General features: G+C 48.9%; 2 protein-coding genes across 2 annotated transcripts in view; one reads left to right on the plus strand and one right to left on the minus strand.

Annotated features, from left to right (window-relative positions):
• Nucleotides 1–3,127: 3,127 nt before the first annotated feature.
• On the plus strand, nt 3,128–5,906 carry LOC144105307 (neprilysin-2-like). Its single transcript, XM_077638446.1, has one exon. It carries the CDS (start codon nt 3,175–3,177, stop codon nt 5,626–5,628), a length of 2,454 nt encoding a protein of 817 aa, XP_077494572.1. The 5' UTR covers nt 3,128–3,174; the 3' UTR covers nt 5,629–5,906.
• Nucleotides 5,907–11,579: 5,673 nt separating this feature from the next.
• The window catches only part of LOC144105308 (uncharacterized), a 37,962-nt gene continuing 33,895 nt past the window's right edge, over nt 11,580–15,646 (minus strand). The window contains exon 3 of the mRNA XM_077638447.1: nt 11,580–12,159. Within this exon, the coding sequence (XP_077494573.1) occupies nt 11,728–12,159 (432 nt within the window). The 3' untranslated portion in view covers nt 11,580–11,727. The remainder of the gene's footprint in view (nt 12,160–15,646) is intronic.

The raw sequence follows: 15,646 nt of genomic DNA on the forward strand, positions 1-15,646 counted from the left end.
CGAAAATGTTGAGCGTGTGAGGTATTGTACTTTCTGACTCTCCGTCCTTGAGCGTGAGCGAGATTTCACGGTTCGCTGTTTCCATGTGCTCCATTCCGGGGCACCGCCACTTCTCACGGTCCATAGTTTTCACAGTTACAAAAGGCTTCAAAGCTTCTACAATCCTCCGGTGCTCCATATAGCGCGGGAGGCTAAGAACCAAAAAGAACTGTAGAAAAACAAATTTATCCCAGTTGTCATTTTTATTTATTCAAGCCCTGAATGCTTAAAGGGACTATGCAATTAATTAAAAGTCGCGTGTAAATTTTTTCAATGCTTAGAAATGATGCTAAGGAGCATTCACACTAACTATGAGTCTTCGAAACGGAGCCGGCAATTTATTATGAATTTTTAAAAATCCTGTTTTTCAAAATTCTGGCGCCGATTGGTGTTTTCGTAGTGACGTCACTAGTTCCTTGACGTCGGCAGGCCCCCACACGCTATCATTCGCTGGAGCCATGGCAGCCACGACGTCACGGGCACACTTCCGGTAGCCGTGAAAGTCGTCTGCTCGGTTCGCCGCGCGAGCCAGGTCACTGCCTTCAGGCATATAGTTTCAATATACCTCTGACGCCTTTTTCTGTCGGGAGTTCCGGAGCCACCCACCATGTCTTTTTCGTCCGCAACAACGGACGACCAGCAAAGGAATCCGACGCGTGCCGCAATCCAGAAGGGCGAAGAGAGACCGCGGAGACGCTGCCGATGCTGCTGCTGGGGAGCCAAGTGCGACAACCGGAAGTTGCAAACCGAACAACATCAGAAGACGTGTTCATAGGCGGGGCCCAGTCCCAGACCTGTTTTCTTTATTTTTTTTCTGGTGCTCCGGGTGTACGAGTTGAGGGGAGACAGAAGGAGCGTAATTTTTAATCGTCTATATCTTGGTTGTTATTGATGCTAGCTTAACAATTCTTGCACTGGGGTGACGAGTGATCGAATGCCAATCTCTCGTCTGCTTTATGTAACCTCGATAAATTTATTTCATAGTCCCTTTAACGCCTGGCGATGTTTTCTCTCTCAACGCACAATAGAACCCTGCTAACGCCAGCATCGACCACTGGTTCTGGTGATTAATATGAAAGGAAGAAATAACAAGAAATTAAAAAATACATTATGCCAGCCCTGCTATCCCCTGGTACACGATGCTGTTTACTGATGCTTATGGACGCCGTCTTTGACTATGAATAACGGAGAATAACTTTGTTGCGCCACTGTACCACACCACGCCTCTCCAAGAATATTAAAAACAGCGACCCCACCAAGGCCCAACTGGATTACCGAGAACATTATACATTAGAAAACGTAAACACTGCACTGCCAAATTTGGAAATGTAGTTTATTACTATAGTAATGAGATTAATTGTAACGCGTTACGCATGAAGCTGAAGGAGGTTCAGGGGCGCCTTCACCACAGAGCGGGTCATTTGCCGTTATGTGAGTTGCTTGAGTCAATTCGTACAATCACGGTTCCCTTCTTTCTAGCTTGTTATGGCCAGGATTTGGCTTATATCGCAGACATTATTTCGGACCGGGCCCAAAATTGATCATGATGATGACCTCAGCCTAAATGGCACATACCCAGTGCGGGGGATTGGGCAGAGTGCACTGCGGAAACGAACGCACTAATGGACAAAAATTCGACATTCCACCCGCACGTGGTGCTGTCCGCCTTTTCTTTGTAGTCAGTTGTGTAGGTTTTCTCAAGGTGTCTGATGTACACGCTTCCTGAGCATCTCTTCTCTCTTGCAGCTGCTGCTGATGATGATGTCCTCAGGCGTAATGGCACATATACAGTAGTTTGTGAACACTTGATGTCCCTCGTCTTCTATATCAATGATTTATTTATTTATTTACTTATTTATTCAAAATACCCGTAAGGGCCCTCATGACTGTGGGTATTGTATGGGGAGGAGGGTAAAGCCAACAGAGTAAAATAGCAAGCAAAAAAACGACAAATACAACGAAAAAATTAAAACAGATCACGTGATATTGGAATAAAGAAGTAAAACGAAAAACGGAAAACATCACGTGATATTGGAATAAAAATGCTAAACAGTGTCTTGTAAGCCTTGATGGAAGTCGACTGTTGCGGCCACGGACCGAGGATCTTGTCCTCCGTGAAAGAGTGAAGATCAAGGCGGTCCAGAGCACAACGCAGCTTCCGACTTTCGTTTGCAAGGACAGGGCACTCACACACACACCTGGCTATAATTCACTGCTCAAAGTGTAAAGGTAAAACAAATCGTGTCTCCTTCACGCTTCTTTTAGCTGCTCGCTTCGGTAGTGGCCGGTCGACATCTGTATTGTGATGTTCCAGGGATGGTTTAAGGTAATCTTTATGAGCGTTGCATCCCATATGAGAGTCATATGTTTACAGGCTCCTGCCTTAGACGATTAAACTATGGCGGTGTTTTTTTTAGTGATTCTGGCTTCTTCAAGGCTTTCCATCTGGTTTAGGGCTGAAAGTGTGGCCATTGCTTCGGTCGTTGTGCAGCACTTGTAAACTGAATTTGTTCTTTGTTAAGATTGTAGTTGGTTGCTCTGTATATGAGGCAGAAAATAAGAACCACCCTTCTCAGTGTCTTCACGGTGTTTGCGCAGGCATCTGCTCTTCTGTTCTCTAATCTTCAACTTAGTTTGAGTGGGTCCCACGGCCCCGTGAGTTTTCTTATCCGGATGTCTTCATTCCCTCTTGCATTGAGTGGACCCCGAGGATGGGTTGTCTAGGGTAGGTTCATGAGTCTGAAAGTCTCCAATGGAGAGTTGAACCTTCGATTTATTTTGCTGAATGGCTAGTCTGCTGGCACCGGTAGGCATTTTTTACGCAACTCTGTTATTTCCCGGCGCACTCTTGGTGTTAGTCTCGCCACCGGATTTCAAATCTGCGTCGACCGACAGCCGGGGACGTAAATGAGGCGTCTAAGATATGACAACTTAGACACCCAAACTGTTTCCTTCAAGAAACTTTGTGCTTACCTCCCAAGCACATATCATTAGGGCTACGGCTTCTCGAGTCACGCTCCTGATCTGCAGGGTAGCAGAAGCTAAGGTGCGAAAAAAAAACGCGACTTGCACGTGGCCTCTCGCGGTAAAGAAGAAGCCTTTACCGCGGTGGACTGCGTCCGCTCCCCGATTTCCATGCAAATGGAGCGCCAGGAGGCCGACTTGGAGGAGGTATCGGAGCATAGCTTCCGGGACGCCTCCGGGTCGCACGAACACGCCGACGCTGGCTGGGTCTCGCCACCGGATTTCAAATGCACGACTGTCCAGAGGCGCCCGCCGTCGCAGATCCGGGTGGCCCGCTCGCCCAGCGGCCTGCCCTACTTGGCCGTGTGCAGCGTCGGCGCCCTCATGGTCATCGTGGGCGTCGCCGTCACTGCGTACAAGCTTCAGGCTGGTGGAGCCATCCTCACGCTGTTCAACCAATCCATGTCGCTACTGCGGCCTGGCAATGGATCCGCGGCAGGCGACGGCGGCCTTCTGACCGGGGCCGACAGCCGGTACCTGGCCAAGCACGAGAAGAGAATTCTGCTTACGCAATCTAGCTGCAAGTCAGACGTGTGCATCTGGGCGGAGAACTATCTGCGCGGAAGGCTCAACTCAAGTATCAACCCCTGCACAGACTTCTACGCACACGTCTGCTCACGGCACTGGATGGCGCACGACCTGGACGTGCAGGCTAGGTCGTACCATGAGAGAACAGCCGGCATGATGATGATGGACATTGAGAAGTTCTTCCGCACCTACCTGAAGGAGAACGAAGAGCGCTACCACAAGTACCCTGGCGTTTTCCTCCATCAGGCAATATCGCTTCTGCCCAAGTGCCAGTCCGAAGAGAAAAACGACAAGAACCTCACATCCATCCGCACCCTGCTGGAAGAGTACAACCTTGGCAACTGGCCTTACAGAAAAGCTCCTCGCGGTGCTAGCGTCGTTACGGTCTCTGCGTTTGTGGATCGGGACCTCGGTGTCTTCTCTTTCGCACGGGTGTTTCTGCGGAAGCCATTCGAAGACGACCGTGGCTACACGGTTCACATCGATGCACCAAGCCTAACGCTCAGGAGGTACAACCTGGCTTACCTGGACGAGTCCCCGGAAAACTTCACCCAGAAGGTTGCTCTTGCCTTCTCGCTTTTTGACAAGAAGCAAGACATTACCGAGCAAGCGGAAGCCGTTGCCCTTCTCGAGAAGAAGCTGCAGAGTGTCATGTCCGTGCCACATTTTGTCGAGTTCCAAGAAAGGATAAAGCGAGTGGGACAGCTTGACCGAAGAGGCAAGTGGGACTGGAAAGAGTACCTGACGATCCTATTCCAGGACATCGAGACATTCGACAACGACAAGCCAGTAGCCATTATGAACAACGAGTATGTGAGCAGGTTGGGAGCAATTCTCAACGAGACAGACACAGTGACACTTCTCAACTACATCGGCTATCGTCTCGTTGTGCACATGTCCCCTCTTTTGGCCAAAGTAGCTAGTCCTCTGCTGCGTCTAAGCCACGACGACTACCTTGAGTTTGTTCCGGACCGACTACAAGCCTGCATGCACCTTCTGGAACGACTTTACAAGCACGGTATGCGCTTCTTTGGACGCATGACATTTAGTAAGACCAACTCTACGTTGCTCCTGAAACACTACGACTATAGCATGTCAAGCCTTGAAGTCCAGCTTAAGAGCAGCATGACGGATCGCCTCCTCTCATCGTCGTCATGGCTAGATCGCTCAGCTATTGGCATCGGTGTTGACAAGCTTGAGAACATGCGTATCATCTTCTTGGGCAGTACGGATGATATCAATACTGTCGCCAGTTACTACAACTTCAACGCCCAGCCTCTTGACCCGAGCCATTTAGTGGAGAGCTTCCGTGAGCTGCAAGCCGCATCCATGAATGTCTACTGGGAGACCAAGCCTCCCAAGGACGACCTGGATGCAAGGTACGACCACACAGCGTTGTCATCTGGGCACGAGTACTTCTTTGGTCGTAACGTCCTCTTCATTCCACACGCCAACGTTGCCTTCCTCAACGACGTCACCAAGAGCATCGAGCCCATTCTCTTCCCTCTTGTTCTGGCCGAAGTCTTCAGGGGCATGTTCGGGGCCGTGGACAGGCGTGGCGCGTCTGTGGACCATAACCTTGCAGTGGCCACGTGGTGGAACGCCGATGAGATGAGCAAGTACTCGCAACTGGAGCTCTGCTTCCAAGACCAGTACTACGTCGAGATACGCGAGCTCATCGGAGACAACTTCGAGGCTCGGATAAGACTGGAAGAGAACATCGCCGATAACGCGATTTTGGGGCCCCTGCACGATCTGTACATGAAGGTGCTCACCACTCAAGATGGCGCAGACAGGCTCAAGATCACCGTTGACGAGCGTCAACTAGATATGGAACAACTGTTTTTCGTCCTCTACGCTGTTGGACTGTGCGACAATCCAAGCCAGGAATCATGGGTACGTAAGCTCAAGTTCGGTGACATACCCGGCAGGCTCAGGGTCAACATCCCGCTCATGAACTTCGCCAAGTTCTCGGCTGCCTTCGGCTGTCCGACCGGCATTGCCATGAACCCGACTCGAAAATGCTCCATCTGGTGAGCGTGACGCCATGGAAACAAGGATTGCATACATGGTCTGCTCGTGGAGCCTGCAACAGGTTTTGAAGTATGTGACGGAATCTCGGTGAAGTGAAACCTTGCGATGGTGTAATGGTGAAAATGTACCCTCTGACTCTTCCCTACCGTGGGACTGACAGACTGCTGTGAAAGCTGACCGCAGCGACATGTGTGTGCCACATTGTTGTAGGAAATTTCTTACAGGACAACAATGCTATGCTTGTTGAGTTTGTTTTTCTTCTTGTCATTTTTGCTCCTCTTTTCTTAATTGGCTGTCCTATTGGCTGTCCTAATAATTGGCTGTCCTGGGGCTCCGAGATTACCATCTTAAGTACAGGCAGTTGACGCTGGCCCCGCCAGCAGCATATGCCAGGCACCAAGGTCATCGTGAGTATACCTCCTCCCTATCTGGCTCTATGGCGCAGTGGAAGGGTACACGATTTGACGATTTAGTTTTCTTTTTAAGACTTTTTAGTGTTCCTCAATTCTGTCTGCCGCTAAACGAGTCTCTCTTATGCATTGATTCAATAATTTGCATCCTGTTGCCAACTGACGCGCCTGTGACGGTGGGCAGAGCATGTAATGAGAAAGCAAGATAACCGCTTGTCGTTAAAGGTAACGGAGTGTATACTAAGAGAAGGCAAGCGTAGCTGGGGACGGCAGAAATTTAGGTGAGCGGATGAGATTGGGAAGTTTGCGAGGATACAGTGGGCGCAGCTGGCAAAGGACAGGGTTAATTGCAGAGACATGGGAGAGGCCTTTGCCCTGCAGTAAGCATAGTCAAGCTGATGATATGGTATCCTTTAGGAGTCCAAAGGCAGTGCAAAATTTTAAGTTACGGTCACAGTGGCTAAGCTCGATACGGTTGTTAAATGCGTGCTGAGCCAAGGCCGCCTAGAAGAATGTGTGCATAGGAGGTGTTGGCTGAGACTGCCGGCGGCCGCAGTGGGCGGTGCTGGCCGGGCTTGAGATGGTGGTCACACTCCTGGTTGTCGCTCTACTGCGCCGGCATCTACCGGTTGCTGTGCCTCTTCTTCAGCGAGAAAGAGCGAGAGGCGGGGGTATGGTCTCGAGCAACACAAGTAGTCGACCCAGTATTGGCAACGGATTGTCTCACTGTGATTGTCATTGCCAATACATTTCCAATATTTGGCCGATTGCCTGTGCTGCTTGGGGTCAGGCACACTGCACGCAACATACAAAGGTAATGAGTTCAGTTAGCCGTCGGCGGCATTTCATTATTCCTCTATGCCCTCAAGTTCTGAGTCTTCTGACTATCGCCATCCCAAATGACAAGACTCACTTTTAATAATAATAATAATAATAATAATAATAATAATAATAATAATAATAATAATAATAATAATAATATTAATAGTAATAATAATAATAATACTAATAATAATTGGTTTTGGGGGAAAGGAAATGGCGCAGTATCTGTCTCATATATCGTTGGACACCTGAACCGCGTCGTAAGGGAAAGGATAAAGGCGGGAGTGAAAGAAGAAAGGAAGAGAGAGGTGCCGTAGTGGAGGGCTCCGGAATAATTTCGACCACCAGGGGATCTTTAACGTGCACTTACATCGCACAGCACACGGGCGCCTTACCGTTTTCCCTCCATAAAAACGCAGCCGCCGCGGTCGGGTTCGAACCCGGGAGCTCCGGATCAGTAGTCGAGCGCCGTAACCACTGAGCCACCGCGGCGGGCTTCACCTTTAGCGCCAAAACACTATTCTACACATTTCCAACCAAAAATCTTAAGTGAAGCCTCGGAGTAACTCGGGCATGCTCGGAATCCTTCGGAGGAGCGCCGCGCAAGGTGTAGCCAATGGGAGGAAACTCGGGTAAGTTCGGAATAGTGTCGCGGCAGCTGTAGCCAATGAGAGGGTGACCTTGAGGGTGACCTTGGAGCCCTCAATGTCCCTTCCTTTCACTATTGGTGTCTTGACGGCACTCGTGGAGTTTTCCACGCACTCGTGCAGTGCCGTACGTTCGGCTTGGGCGAGCACGACACGAGTGCGCGCCACCGTGGAGACCGACAGTGGAGCCGGTGGAGCGCGGTGGCATCCCGTCGTGCAGCGCGCGCTAGCAGACGTCGCGTGCAGACGACGCTGTTGGCGCAGACAATCTCACTACACAATGGCCGATAGGAAGCATCGGCGAAGAGAAATAACAGACGAAACATTATAAGTGGGCATATTTTAAAGAAATGTAGAATATTGTTCCGGCTGCAATGCACTTATTCGCGTTGCAATAACGCAGCCGCCGGCCGGCGAGCAATGTGCCTTTTTTTTAAATTAAAGGTGTCACTATTATTAGTGCAGCAAACGGCAGATGCGAATCACCCGGCATTCCTGCACTTTATGACATCGTACTTTTTGTCAACGTGAGCACAGGTTAAAAAAATTATCTATAAAGCGACAATGTGGAAGCTGAGATTGGATTGAGACTCGTCGGCAGATATTTTCGGAAGTTACTCCAGCTGCTCGGGGTACTCGAGTTCGAACCCGACCGAGGCGGCCGCGTTTCGATGGAGCCGAAACGTAAAGCCATCCGTGTGCTGTGCGATGTCAGTGCTCGTTAAAGACCCCCAGGTGGTCGAAATTATTCCGGAGCCCTCCACTACGGCACCTCTTTCTTCCTTTCTTCTCTCATTACCTCCTTTATTCCATCCCTTACGGGGCGGTTCAGGAGTCCGCCGAGATGCGAGATACTGCGCCATTTCCTTTCCCCAGAAACCAATTATTTTTACTATAGCTGCTCTAAAGTATCAAAACCGGTCAGCATAACGCCGTGTTGTTGTGTCTGACAAACCTGCGCAAGCACAATCGCAGTATTTAACGAGCATGCTTGTGTTTCCCTAATTTCCCACCATTTCTGTGAACGCCGGTCCTGCACGCTGTTTCTGAAGAGGGTGTTGCTAACTACACAATTGCTGACTGCAGTCGTTGGCGTCGTCCGCTCGTAAGAATGGCCTCTAAGATCAAAGAGAGTCTCGGAGGCCACGGTGAACAGAGGGCAGAAAGAGCAACGCCACTCTGCGAATGTTTCGCACGTTCGACTGAGGTGCAAGTGAACGTGCCACTCGTGTAGTATCTGACGTCACTTCCTGAGCACTGGCATGGAAGCAGTGCGGCTCAGCCGAAGACACCATAAGTTAACACCCTACCATTACTTTTCTTCACACAACAAAAAAAAATGTTATGACTAAAGTAAACACGCAGTAACCGCCTAACCCTCGGTGGACAACTGAACCGCACCCTGAGGGAGGAGGTGAAAATGGGAGTAAAGGAAACGAGAGAGAAAGAGGCGCCTTAGTGTGGGGGTCCGGATTTATTTCGAGCACGTGGGATCCTTTCACGCGCCGTGACACTGCACAGAAAATGGGCGTCTGCTGCATTTTGCCTGCACCGAAACGTGGCCGCCGCATCTTGCTGCTCAGAAGATGATCCGAACTTCCCCTGTGCTTCTTGAGGTCGATGTCTTCTTCATAAAACAACGCAGCATACGAACTATAATGAAACACCTAAACGACATTAGCGCGACAGTGGCGGGATTCTATAAAGGGCTGCCTTACGAAATAAGTGGTGTAGAAACGGGAATGAAGCAGTCTCGTTCAAGGCATTGCTGTTTTTTTTCCTTATAGTACAACAGAAAGAAGAGAGGAGGATCACTCGCCTGTTAAAGCTAGAGTGTGGAACGAGCATTGAAATGCTCGCCAGTGCAGTGCAGTTCTTTTATCGTGTCAGAAGGATGCGCTTCAAAGTCGCAAAGTGGGCTCAAAACACTTCAAGCCGTCCGATTTTATTATCGTTGCGGCAAGGGCCAATAGCTTGATCCGCGACAAAGCTATTCCGTCTGTGCCCAGCTTTGGGAGCCAGCCAATTAGGTGTCGGAGCTTACCGAAGCAAAAGAGCTTCACATCTGCTCGCAGGGCTTGACTGGCGCATCAAGCTAGTGCCTCCTAAAAAGAAACGGCCTCTGCACTCTTCCTGCAGCGTGAAGCACCTGGCACGGTTGAATATATGATATCTAGAACACGAGGCTCAAGAAGCTTGGCAGCCGAGGTCTTGGTAGCAGCCTCTTTTTGAACCTCGTTTTAATATCGTCTACTTGGCAAGATACGTGACGCCACAGGAGTAATGCAGAGGTCTTTTCTTTCTGTATAGGGGGCACTGACCATACCCATACAGCTACTGCTGTTTGCTATTTCTCTAGTCAAGCGAGCCTTTCATGGCAGCAGAAACTCAAGGCTACTAACATATCGAAAGTAGGAAGCCTAAAGAAAAAACTGAATCTTTACATCTTTGCTTATTGTTGTTAATAAGAAAACCGGCTTTCTTCTTATTAATATTGACTGCTAACAGTACAATATCTGATACATAAGCGTCTTCCGCCCAGAATGTCCCCTCTGTGTTTAAATTATTCACGTGGACACGTTAGAAAGGTTTACCACCAGCCGTTCATCACTGCCAAGAAGGTATAAGAATATTCCTCTCCGTGGTGCGCCACCTATTGTGCTACAGTATATTGAAACAGCTAAGAATAAAAGGGCACCTCCTGAAGTGGAAATTTGTTGTCCACCTGTTTGTGCCCTATAGCACTGTTTCTTTTCTATCTCTATAACTAGCATCCTGCCGCCTAGTATCTCGTGAGTAAATTCTTAACATATGTTATGTACTGCTGTATTAGCAACCGTAATTCACTTATAGCATAATTCACAGAGGGGACATTCTTGAGACGACAGATCATCTCGGCTCCTATGATTTAGGCCTGCAGAGATCGCAGTGGCCCATCCCATAAAGCGATCACTGTATGGTCCTCAGTAATATTCCGGCCTGGGTTGTATGTACTATAACTGAGCAGCATTTGAAGACGGATGTTTTCGGTTTATTATATGTCTCTGTGGAGCCGTTAACACGTCGGAAAGTCTCGCAGAAATATCGTAGAAACAGCGCATGTGGGGAGGTTGATGCCCCCCGTGCCCCAAGAGGACATCTGTGTGTTGATTCATCCGACACTGCGCTCCAACTGCAAAGTCTGGTGGAGCAGTGAAATATAGTTACTTCACGCAAATTCCTCGCACGAAACAATTATCGATATCAGATTGTCTCAAGAAATAAATTTGGGTTGACGTTGGACTTTCTTTTAGGCTCCACCTGATTCACAGTTCGATTTATTGATGCATTTTATCCGGTGCCGTGCAATCCGAATGAATGAATCTTCAGTGTAGTATTGTAAATTGGAGCCGAAAGATGCCGGCTTTGATATCAGCCAAAATACTATAAAATTTCAGCAATGAGTCTAATGGCCGTCAAATCAGTAAAAAAAAATTCTTCGAAATAACAAATAAGACTCTTAATCACAACATGCAAAGTATAGTTAAGAGGCGGCAGCAGAATATACTGTCAAGCGCTTTGCTCACATTTAGGAACAGTGTCCACGCGAACTGATTACATCGAAATCTTCGAACAGTTCGGGTGCCTACCCTCTTCAAATTCGTACCGGGTGGCAGAAGTGATACCATGGATATCTATTTAGGAAGCTTTGCATACTCCGAAGCTTATGTTTTCCGAATATTTAGATCTGGTCAGTAAAACTGACCTTGTATGAAAATTTTCGTATCGTCTTACGTGGCCCCTTTTGAATCATGGAAATATGATAGCAATTCTTATTAGACCGGTATTTCGGTTGTGGCAATATTATTCAACGGTCGTCGTCATATTGACGCTTACTGTGCGTGTTGGAGAACCGATATAGCGACGACAGTTTGCACCATGATTGACATTTTTACCACCAGCAGTTCCTCGCATTTATTCAGGATTCCATACGCATATAGCGTTAATAATTCACTCGTCGGCGCACCACATTTTGTGTTCATTCAGAAATAAGAACATACTTTTAGGAAGACGGTAATATCCGCATATAGGCCCATCATCACCTGCTGTTTATTCACTAGTAAAAAAAGAATACGCTTGTTGCAGCATCGAACAAAGCTTGTATACCGTAAACGAAGATCGTATAATGATCACAATAATCAACGCTAACGCAATCATTGCGCCTAGGTCCACATCGGCGCATTTTATTTCACGCCATTGCACTGGCTCTCTCCACAGCCCGCCTGCAGGGACTTGTGCACCCGGGCCCACAGGTCCGCGTGCTCCGCGTTCCACTGCGGGAACTTGGCCGCGCAGAAGGGGCACGTCGACCACCCGAGAACCACGTGGGGCGCGTAGTGGTCCAGGTAGAGGCGCACCTCGAGCGAGTCGACGGCCACGTAGACTAGCGAGCACAGGGCGTCCACCATCTTCTGCAGGTCCCGCTTGTCCAGGCCCATCTCGGTCAGACGCCCGTCGCCATTGAGCGCCAGCCTCTGGAGCTTGCGCAGCTTGGTCTTGGGACACGAGGCGCGCAGAAAGTAGCTGGATGTTCTGCGGTCCCGGATCGCAAGCGACGTCAAGTTGGGGCAAGCGGCCATCAGCCGCCGCAGACCCTTGGGGTGGACGCTGCCCACCTGCGGTCAGCATGCGAACAAAAAAATTAGTGTAGTTTAGTTTCTGAAGGTTTAACGTCCCAAAGCGACTCAGGCTGAGGGACGCCGTAGTAAAGGGCTGCGGATAATTTCCACCACCGGGGGTTGTTGCACGTGCACTCACATCGCACAGTACACGGGCCTCTAGAATATTGCGTCTATCGAAACCCGATCGCGGAGATCGTGATCGAACCCGCGTCTTTCGGGTCAGCAGCCGAGTGCCATAAAATTACGGGGCACTACAGGGCACTTAAGACGACCTTCGTGCTGTGAATGCGATATAATTTGTGCGTCATTGTGGCATACTACAGTCGGACACAACTTAAGTGTGCAGTGAAGCTCAACCCACATTCAGGACCACCAAACAGAATTGCTCCATGACACAAAATAGTCCACTGTTAAAACTTTTCATCTCACTTAAGCAAGACGCTAATCACAAGAAAAAATTATAAGCTGGGTAAGGCGCTCGTTTACCGAGCCGGAGTACCCGGGTTCGAACCCGACTGCGGTGGCCACGTTTCGATGTAGGCGAAACGCAAAAAGGTGCCCGTGTGCTGTGCGATGTCAGTGCGCGTTAAAGATCCCCAGGTGGTCGAAATTATTCCGGGGCCCTCCACTACGGCACCTCTTTCTTCCTTTCTTCTTTCACTCCACCCTTTACCTTTTCCCTTACGGCGTGGTTCGGATGTCCACCGAGATATGTGGGACAGTTACTGCGTCTTTTCCTCAAAATCAATTTTCATTGCTTTTTTTCAATTTTAATACCTGGCTTGTTTAGTAAAGTCACACAATAAGAAGTTGATTTCGTTTACTAATATCATTGGCTAGAGGAGTAATACAGGACGCCGCGGGCCACGGATGAGTGTTAACAGCTGTTTTTTGAAGATGTGACGTCATAAGAAAAGGAGTGGAAAGTTGTGGAAACGTATCAGAGCTTATTATAAAAAATGTCTGTCGGTCTCACTTTCTTTAACGGTGAGTGCGAACCCTCTATTATAAGCTTCACAAAACACCGAGGACAGTCCTGAGTATTCTAGAATCCTTCACGTGCGATCATTTTCCTTCCACAGTAATCTGACTGCTCAAACAAAGCGGCAAAGCAGCGCATCGGCGGCGATGAACGAAGCACATGGAAATCACCAGGAACAAGCGCGTCCTCCAGCCAAATTTGTTACTGAGGTCGGATTTTCCAAACACTTTGTTTTTGGTATCATTCGCCCGTCACGTGCCATCAGTCGTATCTAAAGCCCCAGGAAGAGGCCGGGAAGCAGACGACCAATCACAGGCACGGCCTTGTCTGGTCGCGGCACTGCCATTGCACTCTAATCAGAAAGGAGTAAAAAGGGAGAAAAGCAGTCCTCTAGCGCTCTCCCATTAATAAAAGGGAGCGCACTACAGGACAGTGTACCAACTGCCGCCGCATCGGTCGAGTCCGGCTGAGCGACGTGCTACGCTAATCCGTCGCACAACCAGGGGCCACATTCTATATGATGTGCATTTTCCGTTGTCCATTCGGTGGCCAGTCAGTGGTCACTCAGATATACCCACATCGTCAAAGCACCTGTGGCAAGCGGACCTCACCACCGGGACGTTTCGCCCCAACGGCGGCCCTGTGTAGGACACAAAGTTGTGTAGGCAGATGAATAAATAAAAATAACACTGTCCAGCCTGCACCGCCTAAGGCCCAACGGGCACAGCAGTAACAATATGCGCACTGAGCACAGTCCTTCAGAAGTAGCTGCTATTCAGTTCGACGATTGTAATGTATGGTTCCTTAATGTCTTTATGTAATGTTCTTATGTAATGCCCTAACCCAGGGGCCTTTTAGTTACGGTAAACTAATGATGGTGAGTGAATTTAGGATAAACAAACTATGGTGAGTGCAGCGCAGTCGATAACCAAGACAACCGCGCTGGCGGAAACAGCAACAAGGTCACCCTATACCAGCCCACCAGCAATCAATGAGCAAGGAGATGGCGCCGCTCGCCAGGACCCTTCGATACTCTACCGGGCCGTGTACGTACATCGGATCCAATGGCGTCGTGACTCGAGAGGAAAAAAAGAGCCCGAGCAGAAGATACGACTGTGCGGCGCACAAAACCAGACCTGATTTCTGCACTAACATCAACTCTACGTCTTGACCACGAGAAGTTGACGTCCGCAAATAAGCCTCAGCGCCAGACAAGAATTTGAAGCCAGAATTCCGAGTGGCTCATGTGTAAGAGCTGGACGCATTCTCAGGAGATGTAGCCTAACAAAGGCCGCTACACATGCAAGACCTACAAGTGGCTCCTAGCCTTGCTCAGTTTTTCCCCTCGGGCAAATCCTCGAGGGTAAGCAGCGCTGAATCGAATAGCTCGAAAGCTACTTCCTCAACAAATTCCTCGTCCGTGGTGAAAGCTGACAGCTTTTTCGAATTGACGGAGACCAGTTCCCACCTGGCCAGTAACCTGAAAGTGCAACTGCATCATCAATCGCGAAAGATGAGCCACTTGTCAACGTAAATATGCAACCGGTTCACTGCAGTTTCGGGTTAGGTTCCGGTTTAACACTGCTGTTTGCGAGCCATATAAGACGCGACAGTGGCGGTCTTTTAACAAGCGGTACCGTACGAAAGCACAGGCGTAGAACCCAGGATGATATCGTCGCAATGGTGTGTTGTGTCCTGAAACAATAGAAAGCAGCTAGCTGGAAGAGTAGCTTATTAAAGCTAGCGTACCAGACAAAGGTGGAAAGGGCCTATGTCAAAGCCACGGCGCATGCTATTTCTGGGAACCATGGCAAACTACCATCCCGCAGTCGTATAGGTATTTACTTGCGATTTTAATTCAGTTTTTCGAGAAACCATGGCCTAGTGATGTTCAAGCATATGCTGAAATAAAAAAGCGATATATGTGTTTTATACCGCTTTTGCTGAAATCTGCGGAGGAAAGTAGGGAACCCTTCTGTAATGTTACTGCTGGTCAGCGAAGAAATATCTTGAAAAATAACGTTGGGACGCATTAAACTTCTTCTCCATTGTGCGCATAGAAGCCCATCAAAGACTCGCACATAACAGGAATAACTGCAAAGCGTGGCACAAGTAACTCGCCTCTGCAGGCTTCGTAGCTTTAGCAGTGCTACTCAGATGAAGTGTACATACAATTAATAACACCAAAGGTCAGGGTAGGAGGGGTCCCTCTAGCAGTATTCTTTCAGTTCTTCCCCACATCATACTCTCACACATCTACAGCGTATGCTCCGAGTGTGGCCTGATTATCGCATAACTGTGGAAGCAACAAGAACCAAACGGAAAAAACAGTAGTGTAGCAATCGAAGTCTGGCTGAAAGACAGTGTTCCTCGGCGATTGAAAACTACAAACCAATCCTTACGCGAAAGCGTTAACAGTCTGCCCTCCTCCGCAAAGCCACAATCGCCACTAGGATGCTCATACATCTGTCTTGGAGCCTCTTTCTGAGCAGCGCTCCT

Source organism: Amblyomma americanum, chromosome 9 (assembly GCF_052857255.1).
Source record: "Amblyomma americanum isolate KBUSLIRL-KWMA chromosome 9, ASM5285725v1, whole genome shotgun sequence".
NCBI lineage: Eukaryota > Metazoa > Arthropoda > Arachnida > Ixodida > Ixodidae > Amblyomma > Amblyomma americanum.